General features: G+C 41.0%; 1 protein-coding gene across 2 annotated transcripts in view; it reads right to left on the bottom strand.

Moving 5' to 3' along the window:
* Nucleotides 1-24,256, bottom strand: part of LNPEP (leucyl and cystinyl aminopeptidase) — a 99,389-nt gene extending 75,133 nt beyond the window's left edge. The window contains exon 1 of one of the 2 annotated variants that reach the window (XM_001092287.5): nt 23,159-24,256. In XM_001092287.5, coding sequence (XP_001092287.3) covers nt 23,159-23,177 — 19 coding nt within the window. In that variant the 5' untranslated portion in view covers nt 23,178-24,256. Of the gene's footprint in view, nt 1-3,066; nt 3,087-23,158 lie in introns of those variants that run through there. The other variant, XM_078005012.1, reaches the window with a different exon arrangement.

Genomic DNA, 24,256 nt, shown 5'->3' with positions numbered 1-24,256 from the left:
GAGATGGAAAGATTATCCAGGATGGCCGAATACAATCACAGGGGTCCTTAAAAGGCAGAAAAGGTTGGGAGGCCAAGGTGAATGGATCACCAAGTCAAGAGATCAAGACTATACTGGCCAACATGGTGAAACCTCGTCTCTACTAAAAATACAAAAATTAGTTGGGCATGGGGGCCGGTGCCTGTAATCCCAGCTACTCAGGAGGCTGAGGCAGGAGAATCACTTGAACCTGGGAGGCAGAGATTGCAGTGAGCCGAGATCGTGCCAGTGAACTCCAGCCTGGTGACATAGTGAGACTCTGTCTCAAAAAAAAAAAAGGCAAAAGAGGCTATCAGGGTGAAATAATGAAAAAGGACATGTCTTGCCTTTGGTAGCTTTGAAGATGAAGGAACAGGGCCAGGAGCTAAAGAATGTGGACGACCTCCAAAAGCCAAAAAAGTGAAGGAAATGGATCCTGCCCAGAGCCCACAGAAAGGAACACAGAGCCCTGCCAACTCCTTCATTTTAGCCCAGTGAGACCCATGTCAGGCTTCTGACCTACATAACTTTAAGATAAATTTGTACTGTATTGCTGAAGTTTGTGGTAATTTGTTAGGGTGGCAATAGAAAACCAATACAACTAGTCCCCACAACATGCCTGACATTCAGGGCTGTACGGCTCCACTTCTGTACTAAGTGGAGTTAGGAGCTTGCCCAAGGTCAGCTGCGGCATTTCGAGTTATGCTTGGTATAGCTATTAGGTAATTCAGTTAACTTGCAAAATAGATGAAGAAAGCAATTCTGAGAAGATCAGCTGAATTCACCAGAAAAACTCAAAAAGGCAAGCCACTAAAATTGTTGTTGAATTAGGTAGGAGACAACTCTAAAAGACTGGGAAAAAAACTGAAAGTCTAGACAAAGAAACAATCACCCCCAAACTAGACAAATTTTGCACTCGGATCGCTTCACAGGTGTCCACATTTTCATTTCACTTTATGTGAAATGAAAATTTCACATAAAGTTATAGAGTCAAAAACTTGCTGAAGCAAAACACATGGGGGTGAGTTTCTGTTTTAATATTGTTCCATTTCCTTTCTCTACTTTGCCCTGAGGGCAGGCTTTGGTCACAGAGTGGTGTGGCAATGCCAACAGGTAAAATTCCAATGAGTCCCATATTCCTATCCAGAGAAACCAGAAGTAGACCTTGTAGGCTACACAGAAGTAAACCTGTAGGGTCTACAGGGTCTCTTCCTGTAGGGGAGAGAATCAGAAAAGAGGATCCCTTAAATCTGTGCATGAACCTGCAAAAATTACAGAATAATCACTGAGCTATATATGTGCAGAAAAGACTCAAACCAATATAGCAAAGTCTATTAGTTTCTATTGCTGCTATAACAAATTAACCTCAAACTTGGTGGCTTATAACACAAGTCTCTTAAGATTCTGGAGGTCAGAAGTCTAAAATGGGTCTCACTGGGCTAAAATCAAGATAGCAACAGTGCTGTATTCCTTCTGGAAGCTCTGGAGAGAATCCATTTCTTTCTCTTTTTCAGCTTCTACAAACTGCTTACATTCCTTAGCTTGGGCCCCCCTCCCATCATCAAAGCCACAACTGCAGGTTGAGTCTTTCTCACACTTTGCCTCTCTGATATTGACTCTTCTGCCTCACTTTCTCACTTTTAAAAACCTTATGACTACACTGGGCCCAACTACATAACCCAGGATTTATTTTAAGGTCAGCTGATTAACAACCACAACTCTAACTGCAACCTAACTGCTCTTCATTACGTAACCTAAAATATTACCAAGGCTCCAGGGATTAGGAAATGAACATATTTGGAGACCATTATTCTGTCTACCATACAAAGGCTAGGAGAACTAAACTGATACTGGAGCCACTGTCCACAGAGGGTGAAACAGAACTAAGGTCTGAACCCGAGCAGGGTGACTGCCAGCTAAAACAAAAATATTAACATTCTTCAGAGGATAAAAGAATCTACACAATATACCACCCATAATGTCCAGGATGCAAGCAACAAGTACTTGAAATACAAAGGACCAAGAAAATGTGAACAATTCTCAATGGAAAAGGCAATCACCAGATGATGGAAATATCGAATACTTTAAAGCTGTTATTATAATTATGCTCCACGAGGTAAAGAAGAACATAGTGAAATAAACAAGAAGGTAAAAATTCTCAGCAGAGAAATAGAAACTATAAAAAGTATCAAAATAAAATTTTAAAACAGACAACAAAAATTATTAAAAGAAAAATTTACTGAATGGCCTGAAGAGCAGAACGGTGATGACAAAGAAAAAAAAGTCAATGAACTTAAAGATTAACAGAAATGATTCAGTTTGAAGAACACAGAGAAAAGAAAGATTGAGGAAAAAATAAACAGTGCCTCAGGGACGTGTAGGGCAATATAAAAAGGACTAAAACATATGCAGTTGGAGTCCCAGAATGACTGGAGAAAAACATTGAGGCAGAAAAATTATCCGAAGAAACAATCACCCCTAAACTTCACAAATATGGTAAAAGACATCAGTGTACCAATTCAAGAAGGAATAAACTCAAAGAAAACCAAACCAAAACACAAGATGTTGCAAACCAAAAGTAAAGAAATACTCAAAATCAGCTAGGAAAAAAACTCAACATATTACATACAGGGTACCAGTTCGCATTACCATGGATTACTTTGAGATGGAGTCTCACGCTGTCTCCCAGGCTGGAGTGAAGTGGCATACTTTCTGCTCACTGCAACCTCCGCCTCCAGGGCTCAAGCGATTCTCCTGCCTCATTCTCTGGAGTTGGTATGACTACACACGGGTGCCACCATACCTGGCTAATATGGTTGCCACCATGCCTGGCTAATATTTTGTATTTTTGGTAGAGACAGGGTTTCACCATGTTGACCAGGCTGGTACCATGGATTTCTTAATGAAAAAAACTCTGGAAACTAGAAAATGATAGAGCAACATCTTTAGTGTTTTTATATAGAGGGAACTATTAGATATGTTTGTGTAATATATATATGTGTATATCTTTGCGTAAGCATGTATCCAGAATATTTGAAGTATTCTTACCACTCACTAAGACGACAAATAATCCAATGTAAAGGAATGGGCAAAAGATTTGAACAGCCATTTCATAAAAGGTGAACTAATGTCCAAAAAATCCATTTCTCCTTCCCCCTACACAAAGATAACAAACATCAGTAGTCATTAGGGAAATGCAAATGAAAATAAACCCAAGGTAACCACATCTACTGGATTAGCTAAAATTAAAAAGATTATTATACTAAATTAATCAGCACTGTCATATACCACTGATGGAAATGTGAAATGGCACAACCAGTTTGAAAGATAGTTTAGCAGTTTCTTAAAAAGTTAAAACTTATAGTACCAGATGACCCAGACAATCGACTTACAGGAATTTACCCCAGAGAAACGAAACTGAATGTGCATACAAAGAACTTATACTAGAGTGTTCATAGCAGCTTTATTTGTAATAGTCCCAAGCTGAAAACAAATGTCCATCAAATGGTGAATTAGTGAATAAACAAATTATGGCATATCTGTAGAGTGGAATATTATTCACCAATATTTTTTCTTTTTCTTTTTTGAGACAAAGTCTCACAATGTTGCCTAGCCAGGCTGGAGTGCAGTGGCACAATCTCAGCTCACTGCAACCTCTGCCTCCTGGGTTCAAGTGATTCTCCTGCCTTAGCCTCCCAAATAGCTGGGACTACAGGTGCACATCACCACACCCAGCTAATTTTTGTTCTTTTAGTAGAGATAGGCTATCGCCATGTTAGCCAGGGCTATCGTCATGTTGGCCAGGCTGGTCTCGAACAACTGGCCTCAAGTGATCTGCCCACCTTGGCTTCCCAAAGTGCTGGAGTTACAGGCGTGAGCCGCCGTGTCCGGCCCTATTTACCAATTTTTAAAAAAGAAACTAGTATGCTGAGTCAAAGAAGTCAGGCCAAAAAAGAGCACTGTATGATTCCATTTACATAAAATTATATAAAATCTATATAATTCAATTTATACACAATTCTAGAAAATGTAAACTTACCTATAATACCAGAAAGCATATCAGTGGTTGCCAAAATATGGGCATGAAAAGAGGGATAGAAGGGTTATTTTTTGTTTTGCTTTAAGTTTCAAAAATATAATTGCAAGAATGAGGAATATGCAACACTTCAGCACTCTGATTTTAATTATACAAAGGTCAATTTGAGCAGCTTATTCATTTGAACAATTATTGCACATTCTCATATGCCAGATTCCAGATCTTTGCTCCACAAATTCTGTACACTCACACAAAGGAACCATACAAGGTCTTCTGTATAAAAGCATTTCTGACACTTAACTATAAACACCAGCAGAGTGAAGGGCTAAATTTCTATAACGTCAATAACTATTTCAAGGTATTTTGAATGAATGGGTTAGAATGGGTAGGTATATCATCTACTTTCATATTAATAGAATTCTAGCTCAGGCCAGCTGACCTTATAATTACATTTCAGGATGTACATGTTTACATCTGATCACAGATTACCATATGTCTTATTTTAGAAGGAAAGAAAAGGAAGACAGTTTTAGGGTTGTTATTGATAACTTAAACTTGGAACTTTATAGTCTCAATTATCTCTATTTTAGCATGCCATAACCCAATACTAATGTCTACAGAGAACCTTGAGACCACTGACAACGCTGCTGTGGACAGATTAATACAGAATATACACTAGCGTCAATTTTATTTATTCTGCAATATACCTAGTAATCAAAGGCTTGGTGAACATTCCTTAACCTCAAGGATAAAAGCAAGCATAAACTGACGAACACCGGTTAGAACCTGCTATGGGTTCAGAATCCAAAATAACCTTTGTGTTATGCCACACAAACATTTCTTATATTAACCTCTATCAACACATCTGGAGTAAAAAACAAACCTTGAATTAGTTTACATAAACTAAGACATAGATTGGTTTGCTTCTTAGAAATTAATATTTTAATTGAAAAAGAAAATACCAAGATACAAATGGACAAGAGAAAACTTTCAGATGAAAAGCCAACATAACACATGAAAATCCTAGAAATGAAAGAACTACACATTTTTATATACAGCAACATATTATTTGGCCACATATTATGTTTCACATAAGGGAAGCCAACCTGCAAGAAGTGCATGTCCTTTTGTATGTCATTGTATTCTATGGGATAAACAGGACTTTAAACGGCCTCAGGGATGTCTCGGGTTTGTGAGAAATGTGGGGAGAAGAAGGGTGGAGGTAGCAATTAATAGTGGAAAAAGAATTAGTAACTCAGTTTTAAGCAAGTCTTAGGTGCTAATCAAACTCCTCTATTAAATTTGCTCTAAGAAAAGGACATGATAAAAGATCTCCAACCATTTTGTGATTAGATCTATCTGTCTACATCTTACTTTCACACTAACAATATGCTAATCAGGAATGTGAGGGTCAAGCTCTCTTTCCTAAAACCAAGCTCTCTTTCCTAAAACCTGGTATGTGTGAACACCTAGATGAAAATCACTGTGTAGCTTACCGGAAGTACCTTCCTTTCCCCACTGCCAGCCAAATGGAAATTACATTATAGCAAGCTAATTACAGATTAACCATCTGTTCCAGGTATAGTCAAACCCCACAGGCTAGTCCCAGGCTGACCTGGTTAGGCCCGGGGCAAAGCTTGAGAAAGCAGATCAACCCTAGTCATTCATGGCCCCAGAAAGCCCAGAAAAAGAAGACTGATTCTAGTCCTCTTAAAGGTCTAGATCATTCTATGGCAGGGCAGGTATGAAACAAAGAGTTCCGTATCATCTGGGATTCCTGGGTCCATAGATCAAGAAAAGCAGGAGAAAAAAAAAAGTAATTGAACTTAGCCAAGTAGGGCTTTAATTCATTAAAACTAAGATTAGTCGGCCGGGCGTGGTGGCTCACACCTGTAATCCCAGCACTTTGGGAGGCCGAGGTGGGCGGGTCACGACGTCAGGAGACCGAGACCATCCTGGCTAACACGGTGAAACCCTGTCTCTACTAAAAAAAAAAAAAAAAAAAAAAAAAAAAATGCAAACAATTAGCTGGGCATGGTAGCAGGCGCCTGTAGTCCCAGCAACTTGGGAGGCTGAGGCAGGAGAATGGTGTGAACCCAGGAGGTGGAGCTTGCAGTGAGCCGAGATTGCACCACTGCACTCCACCCTGGGCAGCAGAGCAAGACTCCATCTCGGGAAAAAAAAAAAAAACACAAAAAACTAAGATTAGTCTAATAAATCATGAAAGGGCTGAGAAATTAAATGATGTATCTCCATTATGTTTTTGTTGAGGGGCTGAGGTGTTGAGAAAGGGGCAGCTTGTTGAAAACACTTTGGATATAAACAAAAAATATAGGGATAAAAATCAATGGTTTTTAAAGGCAATAGTTTAAGAAAAATCTGTCTCTCTCTACTTTAGAATCATCTAGGGCTGAAATAAATGACGGTAGAATCCGCACACAACCAAGGCATCTGATAATGTGGCCAGGCACATTTGCCTGGCCAGAACATTCCCCTCCTGTGACCTAGATCTATCTTAAGAAACTTGCTGCCCAATTCCAACAGCTCCACTTTCTACCTTCTGTGGACTCCTAAACTATTCCTCTCCAGTTCCTGAAAAAGGCAAGATTAATGTTCTCAAGATGTAATATAGGTACACCTAGAAATCCCTGATACCCTTGCAGGAGGCCTTCAGAGTCAAAACGATTTTCATAATAATATGTTATTTGCCATTTTCACTCCACTTCTCTCATGAGTGTATAGTAGAGTTTTCCACAGGCTACATGACTTGTGCTATTACAACTGACTGAATGCAGAAGCAAATCTGAAAATCCAGTTGTATTCCTATTAAGCCAAACATCAAAAAGATTTGCAAAAATGAAAAATAATGCATCTCACTAATCCTTTTGTTTTGAAAAATAATAGTTCTATTTTATTAAAAATTTTACTTAATATGTAAAAGGTTTTTATTGTTATTAAATAAATTAATTTTTTAAAATGTTAATTTTTAAATATCTAGAGAAATACTCACACAAACAAAAGCTCTTAGGGGTCCCCGATAAAAAAATGTTTAAGAGTGTAAAAGAGATTCTAAAACCAAAATGTTTCAGAAGCATAACTCTGCCTTCAAAGATAAACTACTCCCAAACTCTCCAGACATCTTGATCCAAACATGAAAGTTTAGTATACTGTCTGAAAAAGCATATAGAGTAAATACACAAAGTAAATAAATACAGAAGGTCTGGATTGCTTCAGTGCAGGACAAAAATGGGACAAGGGGTTTTGTATCATCCTGAATTACTGTGTCCAGAAAAAAAAAAAAAATTGAACTTAACTATATATGCTTCTTTTAACATCCTGAGGCAGGAATGTAAACTCCAGTAACTTATTCCTGTGGAAAAATAATTTTCTTTACCCTGAGGTTTACAGAAAGAAACTGTCTGAAGTTAAGACTCCTATGATACAGTTATATCCCCCACCCCACCCCCAACACCCTGCAAATTCATGTATTAAAGCACTAACCCCCAGCTGGGTGCCGGGGTGCCAGGTGCCGTGACTCACACTTGTAATCTCAGCACTTTGGGAGGCCAAGGTGGGCGGATCACGAGGTCAAGAGATAGAGATCATCATACTCGCTAACACGGTGAAACCCCCGTCTCTACTAAAAATACAGAAAAAATTAGCCAGGCGTGGTGGTGGGCGCCTGTGGTCCCAGTTACTTGAGAGGCTGAGGCAGGAGAATGGCGTGAACCCGGGGGCGGGGCGGAGCTTGCAGTGAGCCGAGATCGCACCACTGCACTCCAGGCTGGGCGACAGAGCGAGACACTGTCAAACAAACAAACAAACACACACAAAAAAAGCACTGACCCCCAATGTGATTACATTTGAAGAGAGGGCTTTTAAGAAGGTAATTAAGGTTAAATTCGGTCATAAGGGTAGGGCCCTAATCCAATAGTATTGGTGTCCTTGGAAAAAGAGAAAGAAACAGCAAAGCTTGCTCTCTCCACATCTGCACAGAACAAAGACCATGTGAGGACACAGCAAGAAGGTAGCATTCTGCAAGTGAGAAAGAGCCCTCACCAGAAACTAACCACGGTGGTCCCTTGATCTTGGGCTAGTAGCCTCCAGAACTGTAAGTAAATAAATATCTGTTGTTGAAGCCACCCAGTCTGTATTACTTCATTCTAACAGCCAGAGCAGACTATTACACTGCCTATACTCTGTTCCCATATAATTACTCTATAAATATACTAAGGAGTAGGGAGAAATGGAGATTTTCTTAAGGGGGAAGGAAGTACTGAATCAACGTATTCACAGTACCACACACCATAATTTAAGTTGTATGGTCATTAATGAGTTATTTAGGTTTGTTTTCCTCAAAATGTCATTTGATTTTTAACCTTTGTGATTAACATCAGTACAGAAACATCTACTTTTTTCCCTCCTGGATAGTGTCAGGTCTAAAATTCATGCTTTCATACCTCAACTCGTACTGCAAATAATTCATAAGACTAGTTATTAATATTTTGTTATGTCAACTAATAGAGAGTTGTGCCTTTCAGTGGCTTTGCCCATCTGACAACCATGACATAGCTTAACCTTTACTCTTCCCATAAGGCTACATGAAAGCTTATGTGTGACCCATTCATTGCCTTCTCACCAACTCTATGGTATATTAGGAAATTCCTTTTTAAAAGTTGAATTTAATTGGCTAGGGAATTGTTTTCGTGGCTCTCTAATGAAGGGCAAAGTGCCCCAATATAGGTCAGCCAGAAGTCCTTGCAGCACTGTAGCAAGAGAAATTGATTTAATTGCACCACTTAGGTCTCACTTAGGTCTCAAAGGCACAGCAGCTCTCTGGCTATGAAATAAGAAGATGAAAGGAGCAAGGAGGTAAATGTTGGGTCACTCTTTAATGTTGATTTTGAAAATGCTCAGAGTAAGAGACTCTCTCCCTCCACATCATCTTCCTTTCCCTCTAACACTGAGAGAGTTTCCTATTTAGCACTGTCTTCTCTGTACAAAGCATAGGATTTGAAATACTGCAAGTACTCAATAAATTCATTTCAGTGGAAAGGGAAGCTGAATGAAAACTAATGAGAATGTTCTAAAAAATGATTTGGAATTACTCTGTTTGCTATGGAAAAGTTTATAGAAAAAGGAAAGGTGAAGGGGAGGATGGAGAAGGAAAGGAGGGGGGAGGGAAGGAGGACAGAAGGACAGACAGACTGACCTCTAATTTAAGAGTCCAAACAAAACTGTTAAGTCTTTGCTTTGGAGTTGTTTGAAGTAGTATTACTTTCAGATAATATTTATTAAGCATCTAATATGTGTGCAACAAAACACTATGTTAGATGCCAACCATCATAGCAAATATAAAAGAACTGTGTTTTTGTCTGCTATATGTAATTAATGTTTTTCAGATGAACAAATAGAAACTATTTGTATTAACAATGAGGTGCTGCATATTGCATTTTCTTGAAGCACCATGAAAGCAGACCTGGGCCAGAATTAAATTGGATGTAGGAATGTACAGTTCCTCTATTCTTTAGGCTAGTGGCTCCCAACCTTTTTGGCACCAGGGACTGGTTTTGTGGAAGACAATTTTTCCACAGACGGGGCATGGGGGAGAGCGACGGAGGCAAGAGCATGAAGGGATGATGGTTTTGGGATGAAACTGTAACACCTCAGATCATCAGGCATTAGATTCTCATAAGGAGCATGCAACCTAGATCCCTCCCAAGTGCAGTTCACAATAGGGTTCGTGCTCCTATGGGAATCTAATGACACCCTGATCTGACAGGAGAGGTGCTCAGGCGGTAATGCTCACTTGCCCACTGCTCACCTCCTGCTGTGTAGCCCAGTTCCTAGCACTGGTCCTTGACATGGAAGTTGGGGACCCCTGCTTTAGGCAACACTTCCATGAAAGTGATGCAAATTCATAATTGTTAATAAATATGAAATGGAATGAATCCTCCTATAATCGCGTCAAGCCCTTAGTAAAGAATTAGGATCCAAGAAATACCATTAGTTCCCAGCTTTTCAAAATCTCACTATGGCTGGAATATGCCCAAACCACCATGTATCTTAGACCAATGCTAATTTCAAAAAGTTTTAACTTTTGAATGTAAATTTTAGGTTTTTAACTAAAGATATTAAGACATTCTGGTAATATCCTTAAGAATCAGAGAGCTAGTGAATAAAGAGCCAGGATTTGAATGTGGCTGTCTGAACTTTTCACTTCACTATTGCACTATATTATACAGTAGTCAACAAAATAAGATAGATTTATAGATAGATCTCCAAAATGGGGGAAAAAAAGAGTACAAAACCAAATGTATCTGCAGTAAAAGGTGTGGGACTGGACCTATAATTCTCAAAGTCTGATGGTTTCTGGAGAGTATGCTAGTTTGTATGTTCATCTCAATAATCTTTTCAAGAAATAATTCCACAAGAATGTAAGCTCCTCAAAATCAGGGACCATGCTAAATTAACGTTTGTAAGTTTAAGAACAAAGCTTAGAACAAGGTAGCATACAATAAAGGAATATTTTAATGGATTTAATGTATTTATTTGGGAAGGCATCTTTTTGAAAATAGAATAGATTTTTAAAAAGATACATGGGCATAAGTCAAAAGCAAAACAAATAAAAATACTTATTAACTGAAGCAGTTTAAAACAGTATGCAAGAAGAAGCTGGGCTGGGCGTGGTGGCTCACGCCTGTAATCCCAACACTTTGGGAGGCTGAGAAGGGCGGATCACCTGAGGTCAGGAGTTCAAGACCAGCCAGGCCAACAGGGTGAAACCCCATCTCCACTAAAAATACAAAAATAAGCCAGGCACAGTGGTGCACACCTGTAATCCAAGCTACTCGGGAGGCTGAGGCAGGCGAATCACTGGAACCTGGGAGGCAGAGGTTGCAGTGAGCCGAGATCGCGCCACTGCACTCCAGCCTGGGAGACAGAGCAAGACCCCGTCTCAAAAAAAAAAAAAAGAGGAATCTATATTAAAATGTTTACATTGTGCTCTTCCCGGATCCCCACGACCCCTTCCCCAATAAAAGAAGAATGAAGCATGGTGACCTGAAAAATGATTTATGCTTTGCTATGTTTTCTGCCTAGGTGATAAAAATAAGAGATGAAGAACAAATTACTAACATAATGTAAAAAGGAAAAAATTCAAAAAGAGAAAAATGGGAAAATAAGAAAAATTAAGTAGATTTGAATCGCATTATTCTCTGGTTTCAATAAAATAGAATTAAACCCAAATCACCCATCTCCCACGATTTTTTTTGTACGTTATATTCTCTCTATATGTAATACTTCTGTATTTAGTTTTCTGGTTGCTATCTGCAGTGGAATATACAACTAAGATAAAATATTTACAATAATGTACAAAGTTCTAATAATAATCATGGAGTTCTACTGAACAATTAGGCATTCAAAAACGTTGTCAGTGCCACAGAGAGACAAACACATTGTCAATTCTACAGAGGAAGTCCTGTTGTTAAAAATCTGTCTAAAGGACATCTCAAAAGCATCAAAATACCAAGTACAACACGATATTCCATGAACTAAAAAACAGACAAATAGCACGGGAATAAATACTGAGAGCATTTGGTTGCTTTATCCTTACATTAATCATATGACCATGCTTAAAATTCATATAAAGATACGCTCTTTTAGTCACTTAAAAGCCAATAACTCTGTTGAGGGAAAAATCAAATTATTTTAGCTCCAATTTTCAATTTTCTTTTTCTTTTCCTACGTAAAATTATTTACATTTATATTTATACAAACTTGTCCCCCTAATCAATTTAACAAAAAATCTTTACCTTCCGAAGTATTTCTTAAATCTTTCCTCACAATATAGGTGTCCGTCTTTAATAATGCTTAGGGCCCCTGTTAGATTTAGCAATCTAAAGTAATTTACATTGTCAGTGATGCCTAAATATGTATGTTCATTACTCTCTCAAGCAAATCTGTATAGCTGCAAATACCTTTATAAGATCTAAAGATAAAAACTTTACTTTTAAATTCCATCAATTGGATATACTATAGTCTTAAAAGAACATCTTAACCTATAATTCCTTATTTAAAATGAAAAATTACATTAGATATAATGAGTATCTGTGAGTTATTTAACAGAGAATGCGTATCACTGAATGGGATCTGCAAGGGAAATTTATAAGAATTCTTCAATGTATACAGAAAACTTGTGAGTTAAAAAAAAAAAAAAAACTCCGTTGGTGAATACATTTATTTGCCAGATCTCAGAAGAATCTGAACAAAAAATTACTTTGCAGATAATTTTTTGTAACATTTTTCCATGTGACTTATTGGATTGATAAAACACCAGGTATATGACAGTCTTCAGTCTTTATAGTAACAACTTTGTCATCAATTTACAACTGACTGAGGGCCAGTTTGCTTGTCATTAACCAACTTAAAAAAATTAGTTATAGATTAGTCAAAAGGCTGGGATTGTAACTACATTTTTTCTACCAATAGTCATTGTCATTCGATAATGTACCAAGAAAAGATTCTATGCATAAATTCAAGTCTTAATCTCAATTTTATTTCTTGAATTGGTAATTAATTAAAACAGAACTATGTACCCAACTGCAATGAACAACTGGACTTGAACAAAGCTAGCCACACTTTAGTGAACATGTGCTTATTTCCATCTAATTCAACATGCTCTATTATCTAATCCCCAAGTCAGACTAGACCCTCTTTTCTATATTCAATTATTTTTCTGTGCACTTCCTACAACTGGAAAGTTACCAAGCCTCTCAGTATACTGTACTGACGCAGATGGAAGTGAGGCTGTTGCTTTAAAAAGCAATGCATTTCTTATTCCCACTAATACCCAATACTCTATTGCTCAGTTTGAGTTATCTTCATAATGTAGCTACCCAATCTAGACCCTAAGGCACTGAGCCTCCAGTTTAAAAAACAGAGAAACCACTAATAAGAGGGGGCCAGCCCAAACTCCTGCAGGTAATCTTGATAAATGTGGACACACTAGTTCCTCTCACCAAGACTCAAATGTCATGGCAGCCTCCCTTACTTAATCATTGAGGCCCTTCCAACAATTATAGGACAAGCAGATGCCAGACATGTATTACATTCTTTCTATCTTCAAATCACATTACCAATACCAACTTAAAAAGATATTTTAAACATCTTCTTTTGATTGAGCTCTCCTCAAGATTGAGTTCTCCTCAATCATTCCCACTAAATTCTATACATTTTTCCTCTAAAGAGGATCTTGGAATGATTTTGTAAACCAAAAATAAAATTATAGGCCCCTAAACTGACTGAATTTACCCCTCCGAATGGCCAAGGGCATTCCAAAGTAAACATGAAAAACTAGCTCAGGCTATGTGGGAAGGAGGGGTCAGACACACCTCATTATACTCTCCTCCCTTTGGAATTCTGGCACAACTGACCAGCATTAATATTAAAACAGAGATCTGACAAAACAGACTCTTTGTAGCAATAAAATACCAAATTCTAAACTGACTCTAGTATAACATCACACAACATATAGCAGGCTCTGAAAGAAATAAATAAAATTTATTTATTTATTTATAAATAAATAAAATAAATATTTCTCTGAAAGAAATAAAAGTATTTTACCCCAAAATACAGACCTATTTTTAGACCTATTTTGAAACGGCCCTGCAAAGCTGTCTCTTGTATGGAACATTCTATAGAAAAAGACCTTTCTGATCTCTTTTTTTGAGATAGGGTCTCACTCTCTTGCCCAGGCTGCAGTGCAGTGGCATGATCATAGCTCACTTCCTCTTTCCCCAGGCTCAAGTGATCCTTCCACCTCAGCCTCTCAAGCAGCTGGGACCACAGGTGGCTAATTTTTCACACCTGGCTAATTTTTTTTTTTAATTTTTAATTTTTTTGTAGAGACGGGCTTTCACTATGTTGCCCAGGCTGGTCTTGAACTCCTGGCCTCAAGCAATCTTCCCGCCTTGGCCTCCCAAAGTGCTAGGATTACAGGTGTGAGCCACTGCACCACCCCAGGTCTTTTTCCGATCCAGGAGAGATTTAACTAACAGTCTGGCACCTTTTAGGTTCTGGTAAGAGATAATAACCATCTGTTCTCTTAAATCCTGCTACCTGGTGGGTTCATCTCATAATAAGAACCCTGGTCTCCACAACTCCTTACCTTATTTTAACCCAGACACTCCTTTCTATGGATTCCAGGTATTTAGATAATAACTTAATTGTTTCAACCAATTGCCAATCAGAAAATCTTTGAATGTAGCCAGATGTGGTGACTCATGCCTGTAGTCCTAGCACTTTGGGAGGCTGAGGTGGGTGATGACTTGAGGCCAGGAGTTCGAGACCAGCCTGGGCAATATGGCGAAATCTCACCTCTACTGAAAAAACACAAAAATTAGCTGGGTGTAGTGGCAACATGCCTATAATCCCAGCTACTCAGGAGGCTGAGGCACAAGAATTGCTTGAACCTGGGAGGCGGAGTTTGCAGTGAGCTGAGATTGCACCATTGCACTCCAGCCTGGGTAACAGAATGAGCCTCTGTCTCAAAAAAAAAAAAAAAAAAAAAAAAAAGGCAAAAATAAGAAAAAGAAAAAAGAAAATCTTTGAATCCACCTATGAACTGGAATAGAAGTCCCCGCTTTGAGTTGTCCTACCTTTCCAGACTGAACCAATGTACACTTTACATGTATTGACTGCTGTCTGCCTATAACTTCTGTCTCCCTAAAATGTATAAAATCAAGTTGTAACCCAACCATGTTGGGCACATATTGTCAGGACTTCTTGAGACTGTGCTTAGGGCCTTGGTCACACATTATTTGTCTCAGAATAAGCCTCTTTAAAGATTTTACAGTTTGACTCTTTGCATTAACAATGTAATGATGTTTCATTGATGAATATACTAACAACTGTTTTAAATTTGACAAAATAAGTTTCAGCTGTGAGAAATACTATGGCTTAAGCCTCTTTCGCTACCAGAAATTTCCTCTATGGCACTGAATGACACCTGAGGCAGTTGTCTGGGAAACGCTCCCACATAGCGCTGGTCATCACTTGCTGCAAGAGGAAAGGAGCACATCCAACCCATAGAGGCATCCTTTTCTCACTGCACTCCTCATTCTTCTGTTCCCTCAGTTGAAGAAGCCTTCCCCAGCAGAAACACCAGGAAGCCTTCTTTAACTTCCTTCACCCCAGATAATTGGCTGGAGAAGCCTCTGAGACCCACAATCTAGAGAAATTCAGACAACTGATTGAAGTTCTGTTTCACTGACTACATTTTTGAAATATGTGGAATGCCCAGGAGTACCTTCATTAAGCAATATGTACTAGAAGAAAAAGAATTTCAAAAAATCTCCTGTAATTGAACTTGATCCTGCATTGTTTTTTGAAACTCCCTTGGAAGCTTGAATTTTCTTTATTTGGCAAATGACCTGGTTTCCTCCTCATTTACATGTTATGGATGGAATTTTTAAAAAATTAATTGGTTCATTGTTATATCATAAGCACCAGTAGAAGAGTGAAGCAAAGCCAGGCTATAAAGAATAGTAGACTGGCCACGGGGCCGCACTGGCTCACACCTATAGTCCCAGTACTTGGGGAGGTCAAGACAGGCGGATCGCTGGAGCCCAGGAGTTCAAGACCAGCCTGGCCAACATGGCGAAATTCCATCTCTACAAAAAATACAAAAATTAGCCAGGCATGGTGGTGTGCACCTGTGGTCCCAGTTACTCGGGAGGCTGAGGCAGGAGAATCGCTTGAGCCTGAGAAGTCAAGACTGCAGTGCTGTGACTGTGCCAAGGGGCAGCCAAGCAAGACCCTGTCCCCATCCTTCCCCAAAAATAGAATAAATGACTGCTACGATGGTAGTCCCAAAAGGTAGATAGCTCTCTATAGTTTTTCTTTCTTTTTCTTTAAACAACTGGTAATCATTTATCAAAATAGTTGACTTAAGCATCTGCAATGGTGACATCAACCTCAACTCCTGGCTCAATAATGATGGAAGTAATCTGCTTAACAATCTCAGAAAGACTGTGCAAGTCAATGAGTCACTCGTGGATTCTCATCTGGAAATAATACCATGTCTCAGAACCTTCATAAGAAGTTTTTCTTGTAATGATTCTCAAAGTCTTGGTAGGCATTCAAACTGGTCCTATCACTTTGAGATTCTTTTCCTTGGCTCCACTGATCAAGTCAGCACACACCTTCTCCAAGGATTTTATGTTGCTGCTCGTTAGAGTGATTCTTTTCTTGTTTGTAGAGTAATTCTTTTTTTGTTTGTTTGTTTGAGATGGAGTCTCGCTCTGTCACCAGGCTAGAGTGCAGTGGCATGATCTCGGCTCACTGCAACCTCCGCTTCCTGGGTCCAAGTGATTCTTGTGCGTCAGCCTCCTGAGTAGCTAGGATTACAAGCATGTGCCAACATACCCAGCTAATTTTTGTATTTTTAAAAGAGATGGGATTTTACCGTGTTGGCCAGGCTGGCCTCAAACTCTTGACCTCAGGTGATCCGCCTGCCTCAGCCTCCCAAAGTGCTGGGAGTACAGGTGCGAGCCATCACGCCGAGCTCGGTGATTCTAATTAGAGTGATTCTAATTTGGTGAATTGCCACCTCTGGCTTCATGGGCGTTTTTCTGTATCTCCTGACCAACCTGTTTTTTGGTGAGAGTGAGCGGTGGTGAGCCAGGAACAAGAGCAGGCTTACCACAGCTCCACACCATGTGGTTTATCAAAGAGCTATATTTTTTCTTTAAATCTAAAACATTCAGGAAAGTGAACAGTCCCAACTTACAAGTGACTGAATTTTCTGACTATAAAAGAGAAAAGAGAGTATGCTTAAATTTCTGGCAAATGTTTTCTATCTCCTGCCAAGGCTCCCAAATGCCAATCTTAACTCATTCGTCCCCTGAGCCCTCAATTCCATTAATCCAACCAGACCCACCTACCTGTCCCCTTCGAACCTAGACTCTGTCTTCAACCTCATACAACCGTGTCCAGATCTCCAACTGAAGCTCATTTCTGAACCAAAGACTTGCAAGGATCAAGGCATGACCATTTTTAAAATCTCTGCCTATCAGCTTCTTCCTTTACCCCCAATCTCCACATTTCTTTCATCTTCATCATTGATTCTCCTCTTCCAATTTTCCCTAAACATCTTTGTAAAATGCAAAGTCCTTCAGGTGCTGCTAGGACAATCACAAATGGATTACAACAATGGATGAGGTTACAAGGGAATCCTGTCCACCCTTCCATGGACACAGAGAACTTCTGATGTTCCATTTACTGTCCAGAAACACCAAGGCAATGAGCAACCCTCTCTACAATGGCCAGATGTAGATCTACGTCAAGATCTAGATATAAAAAGAACTGTACCACCACAAGGGCTCCAAAATGTCCCTCCATTCTCAATCCTGGTTTCTTGCAAACTTTCAGAAAAGTTGCTGAAATTTCTCTAGGGATTCAAACTAAAAAAGAAAGAAAGAAAGACAAGAAAGAAAGAAAGACAAGACTACGTCTTTCTGGTTGCTCCAATTATATTATGGAAAGGCCTAGTAGTATCAGCTCAACTCCAGCCCCCTACAGTAGGGGGGACCAACTCCAAGGCCACAGACCAGTACCAGTCTGTGGCCTGTTAGGAACCGGGTCACAGCAGTAGTGAGCAGCAGGCAAAAAAGTGAAGCTTCATCTCTATTTACAGGCACTCCCCATCATTAGCATTACCACCTGAGCTTCACCTCCTGTCAGATCAGTAGTGGCATTAGATTCTCATAGGAGCATGAACCCTGTTGTGAACTGTGCATGTGAGGGATCTAGGTTGTGCGCTCCTTATGAGAATCTAATGCCTGATGATCTGTCACTGTCTCCCACCACCCCCAGATGGGACTGTCTAGTTGCAGGAAAACAAGCTCAGGGCTCCCACTGATTCTACATTATGGTGAGTTCTATAATTATTTCATTGTATATTACAATGCAATAATAATAGAAATAAAGTGCACAATAGTCATCGCAAAACCTTCTCCCCTTTAGAATATATCACAAACTAGAAAGTATATATCCCCTGGACCCTGGTCCATGGAAAAACTGTCTTCCATGAAACTAGTCCCTGGTCCCGAAAAGTTTGGGAACTACTGCCCTACAGTTTTCAAGACATGAGGTGACTAACTGACAAAACATAGCTGCACTGACCTCACCTCAACTGCCAAGAACCACAGGCCTCATCTAGGTCCATCCCAACGTCTGGGGTAATCTTGGCTAAACTCTTCCAAATCTCAATTTTCTAATGTTTTCATAGAGAGGATTAACACTGCTGTTTCCTAATAGGAGTATTACACTAAATTAGTAGACATGCAAACTTATGGAAACAGTTATGAACAGGTTTCTGTACATTTATTTCATAATTAGAATACTGTCTTAGACAAAACTTTATTGCTTTTTTATTTCTTCTGTGTTTCCATATTTTCATATTAGCATGACAACAAAACTAGGTTCTTCTATTTCTCTTTAGGTAAGCATCATCTGATGACAAGGTTGTGGGTTTTTTTTTTTTTAATGTAACTGTGCCTAGCAGAAAATCTACTTGTAAGTGGGCATTCAAAAGATGACTGTATGACTAAATTACTGAGCAGAAAATTATCCCTTACTTATTTTCTATATAATTTCCTTATAACCAATCTCTCTGGTTATATATCTTTCAGGCTGAGTTATCAAGGATAACCTACAGATAAATTATAATCACTGGTTATAAGAGTTTCTAAAATATGCTGTTTTTATGCATATATCAAGACACTTTTTGGAAACTGGTAAATAATAGCAAAGAACTTTTCTACCACTGGTTCCCAGTTAAAAACTGGGCTGTTTCGGCTGGGCGTGGTGGCTCACGCCTGTAATCCCAGCACTTTGGGAGGCCGAGGTGGGCGGATCATGAGGTCAAGAGATCGAGACCATCCTGGCCAACATGGTGAAACCCCATCTCTACTAAAAATACAAAAATTAGCTGGGTGTGGTGGCGGATGCCTGTAGTCCCAGCTACTCGGGAGGCTGAGGCATGAGAATTGCTTGAAACGGGGAGGCAGAGGTTGCAGTGAGCCGAGACTGTGCCACTACACTCCAGCCTGGTGACAGAACGACACTCAGTTTCAAAAAAAACCTGGGCTGTTTCTAGCTATAGCTTTAACCATAGATTGTCAGAGATGCTAACACTTGATTCCTAATAGTCTTATTTCCCCCAAATAAAATAAAAAACTTAAGACAGAAAGATAAAAACAGGATTTAACTTATATTCCATCACACAGAGAAACCAGGAGCTCCTATTTCTTAAGGGTTTTCTTTCAATGTGGAAATTTTTCATAGAGCAAAAGAAAAATAAAAACAAAATGTGGTGTGCTCACATTTTTGAGAAGTGATGCTAAAAAGTTTTTTTTAAAAACACACGCATATCTATAGAACAACTGTTATGTGTAAAATTAAAAGATGGAATCACAATTTTACACTGTGTTACAACCCACAAATATCTCATTTGTTGCCCAGATTTCCCATTTCTGAAGTTGAAAAATACTTTCAATTGGATACCAATCTGAAAATGAAAACAAAAATAATTTTTTAAGTCTGTTAAGTCCTCCTTGTTTGGTTATGCGCCACACTGTGGTAACAAAAGTGATTCATAGGACCTATATTCATATGAAAAAAACCAAACTAAATTATGTTTAAATTATGTTTTCATTCTGGGACCTCAAAATACCAAAATACCAACCTTTAGATGTACTTTAGAATATATCACAAACTAGAAAGTATATATACTTTCGGCTGGGCGCGGTGGCTCATGCCTGTAATCCCAGTACTTTGGGAGGCTAAGATGAGCTGATCACTTGAGGTCAGGAGTTTAAGACCAGCCTGGCCAACATGGTGAAACCCCATTTCTACCAGAAATACAAAAATTAGCTGGGCATGGTGGCGGGTGCCTGTAATCCCAGCTATTCAGGAGGCTGAGGCAGGAGGATCACTTGAATCCGGGAGGCAGAGGTTAAAATGAGCTGAGATTGTGCCACTGCACTCCAGCCTGGGCAACAGAGTGAGACTGTGTCTCCAAAAAAAAAAAAGAAAGAAAGAAAGTATACATACTTTCTAGTATATACTACATATATAATCAGACCTCCTCAATCAGATTCTGAGGGTGAACCTTAGCATCTGCATTTCCTAAGATGAATTTAAGTTTTTCCAAAATATACCAACCCTGCATGCAAATGAGGACAAAAATCTGGATAAACATCAAAGAATTATTTAATCTAATATCCCTATCAAAAAAAAGTAGATAGTTGCCTTCGATTTTTTTTTAAATATACAAATCACTATGAACTAACAGTTTTACCTCCACCTGCCTAACAAGACATAATCATTATTGCCAAAACAATCTTAAGTACTGGTCTAGCACATCTCTCATCATAAAAAAGCCACCAAAGATCCAAACCCAGACCGGATGTCTAGACTTCAGCATAATAGCAATCCCTCCCAAGGACAAAGCCAAAAATAGATCCTGAGCTAAATGGGAATTCCTAGCACTAAGATCCATCCTTATAAGCCCTTTCCGGGGATAGGCATTTTAAATGGTTTGCAGAAGTATGTTACCTGAACAGGTTAACATGGCATATTCATCAAATGAACAAATTATCAACAGGTAGAGAGCAGGGCCCAACAAAAATAGGTCATACCATGGCAACTTTGGACAGAAAACAGAGAAACTACAAAAAAACCGTACTGGAATAGATGAGTATTGAAGGCTAGAGTGACAAGATATAAACTAAATTCACTTCCTTTACAAATACATAGGTCAGTAGGTGGAACCAGTGACAAGATTTTTAACTAAAAGATATGTGGTCCAAAATTACTGAAACTGTTTTTTGTTAAGCTCACACACTTCTCTAGATATATAGGGATACATGAGAAAGTGTAAGTGAGAAAGAGTCCACTAAAATAGGATGAATGTGTAACAAAATCCAATACCAGGCTCGATAAATCTTGCAATCATAAATTCTACGGATAATGAAATACTCTGCATCATCACACCCAGACCAATGGGAGCATTATACATGCGTTACTTTTTGTACTCAGAAAGATGAAGTATATAACTGTCTACTGTACCATGTTATTTGAAAACACTAGAAAATTCTACAGCAATCCTTCAAAAGTTTTCAAATAAATACCCTGTCCATCTTAAACCTGAAAAGCACTTCAAATTGCTAACATTTAATTTCTTGTTGACTGTAGATATTGTCATTTCTGTTTTCCTTATAAAAGGATGCTAAATAAGGCTGCAAGAAGTGACTGCTACATTAACCAAAATTATGCACTGCCAAGCTGTCTCCAGCATCAACTCCGAAAGATAGGAAAGGATCAGAAATCCAATTTCCTACATGAAAGTTGAAGCATTGCTTCTTTTTTTGTTCTCTTCTGTGGGATTTTTCCATTGTCCTCCCAAATGTGACAGTTTGCAAATACCCACATCTAGAAGCATATTCTATGAGAGAAAAGACGCCAATTTTAAAACTTGAGAAAGTACTTTAATTCTGTAGGCAAAGGTTCATCAAATCAGCTAGCACTAATCTTGACCAAATGGGTGAGTCAGCCTTGTCACTGAGAATTTTTTTTTTTTAATTTAGATGAAATTTCACATTTAAAAACATGGTAACTCCAAGCATTCTACCAAGAACAAAGAATAAGCATTGAAATAGTCACTTACAAGGACTTAACGACTTATATTAAACATATTTTACACTAAAGTACTAGATGGTCTCTCTAGTTCCTTTTAGCTCAAACCTTCCTTAATTCTTCGAGTAACTTCACCAGACTATTCTTTAAGTTTTAGTAATTACAAACAGAACCTGAATGAGAAAAACAATTCAGAATTAAAGTTGTTATCAGTAAGCCTAATTAAACAGTACAGACAGAAAGATGGCAGTAGAATAAAGCATTCTATATTAAGAGAAGGGAGAATATAATCAGTAGTTCGCAGCCTCATGAATGAAGCACAGCATACAACAAAGTCTGGCTGGGATTTGGGTAACTAACGTACCTAAACAGGGACAGACTGAGGCCCCTATTAATGGGATACTCTACTTGAAGTAACCAACCATACTCAGGAAAACATGTCAACCAGAGAGTGAATCCTCTAATTTTAGTGGGTCGTCTCCCTTACTGGCAGTTTTCCTACTTTCTATCTTAAAAGGGAATCCACACACTCAACACCGCAAAATGGTAAGACATCTCATCTCACCCCTGTATCGTGGGTCTGGCACTTCTGGGTCGCACAAAAGCCATCGTTCTAACTAGTGTGGGATTTATGCCCCCCATTCAGTGAAGGGCTGTCTGTGGCTGTTTGCAGGGTGCAGGCTCCCTACGTTGACTCTCGCTTCCTGTCACACAGTGGTATCACCGTGACGGACCCTTGACATGAACAAGTCTTTGACTGAAAAACTGATATGATCTGCAGCCAGTGAGGGGAAGCGTGGTGGCCCGGCGGAGTACCTCGGCAGGGTCAGCAGGGTGACACTGCGGGAAGGCACCTCTGCGGCCCCGAGCGAGGTGAGCAAGCCTTTCCTGAAGTTTTCCTTCCTTCCACAACATTAACCTGCCAAGCCTCCCACCCCCACCCCGCCCTATTAGGAAAAGTCACGCCGGCAGCTCACTGAAGGGCAGGGGGACAGCTCCTGGCGCCCCACAAAAGTTGGGCTCGGCGGCTGCCACAGCTTAAAGCTCCTGCAGGACAGTCGGCCCGACACCGCCTCCTCCGGGGGCAAACCTGAGCTGCCAACTTTCCCACTGCCCACTCCTCTGCGCACAGCAGCCCAAACTTTGCGGTTCGCCCACCGGCCGCACCCCGGGCGAGCGGCGGCGGCGCTGACCTTCACGCCAGCTCCGGGTCCCGCACTGGCCGCCGCCCGCCCCCCGAACCTCCCTGCCTCCCCTAGATCCCTCTGCCTGCCTCCCCCAACCCTCGTGGGAAGCCCGCGGTGTGGGGGGTGACGGCAGCAGCCCGATCCCGCGTATCACGACTGCCCACGACCCTCGGGGCTCCGGAGAGCCTGGGTCCCGGCGCCTCGGCTGCCCACTCACCATTGGTGAAGGGCTCCATTTTCCCCCCGCCGCGGCTCCTCACAGCCCGAGCGCCCGAGCTTCCTACTCCGAAAGCTGAGGCGGCCCAGCCGACTGAGCATGCCCAGCGCGGCCTCCAGGGGCTGCCAGGGAGGTGCCGCGAGGGGCGGCGCCGCTCCGCCGCTCGGTGGCTCCGCCGTTCCGGGTTTTCGTGGCGGCTGCAGAAAGAGCGAGGGAAGCAAGAGGGAAATGCACAGTCTAACCCCCGGCGGCTCAGCGGAGAGGCGAGGTGGGAGCGGGTGCGCGCTGGGGCGGGGCCTGGGCGGGGCCGGGAAAGCCCCGCCCCGTCACTGCCTGAAGTGGACCTGGCTGCGGCGCTCTCCCTGGCCGGGAACCGTGTTCAGTCACTCAACAATTGTGGAGCCCTACTGCGACCCGCCCGATTCTGGACGCCGAGACACCCGCACTGCGCCAGAAAACATGGTCCCAGTCCCAGGTGCGGACATTCCAGAAACAGACCATAAATAAACACAGAAGACACACGAGTGTAAAGTCAGTGCCCCGCTGCGCATTAAATCGGGGTGACGTGATGGCGAGTGAGTGGGTAGCTAATTCGGATGGCTTGGTGGGACACGGCCTCGCTGAGCAGGTGCCACTGAAGCCGAGGTCTGAAGGCAGAGCAGGAACCTGCGGGCGAAGGTCGCTATCCGAACTGCGAATCGCCGGTTTCCCTGGGGAGGTTGGCCGCCGAGGGATCACTTTTCGAAGGACCGAGGGAACGGGCGCTGTAGGTCTTTTCGGCAGGGATGCCCTCCCGCATCATAGTGCCCCGGGAGGGCGGTGAGGAGGAGACGGAAGAGAGGGCAGGGACCCCGCAGGGCCGAGGGCTCCCCGGGGTCCAGGGCCGAGGGCGCCCTGGGGTCCAGTCCCGGGGCTGGCGGCTGCGGGCGCGGCCTCTAGGTGCGGGCGGATAACAAAACCCGGCGCCGGATCGCCCGGGCCGGATCACAGGCGCCGCAGGATGTGGGCAGAAGGCCTGCCTGTTCCAAGCCTTAAATCAACACCTGCGGTTCCCGGGGGTGCCACCGCTGGGGCTCGCAGCAAGGCTCCGCGGCGCTA

The sequence above is a fragment of the Macaca mulatta genome, chromosome 6 (assembly GCF_049350105.2).
Source record: "Macaca mulatta isolate MMU2019108-1 chromosome 6, T2T-MMU8v2.0, whole genome shotgun sequence".
In the NCBI taxonomy this organism is placed as follows: Eukaryota; Metazoa; Chordata; class Mammalia; order Primates; family Cercopithecidae; genus Macaca; species Macaca mulatta.
This window is presented reverse-complemented; position numbering and strand designations above follow the sequence as displayed.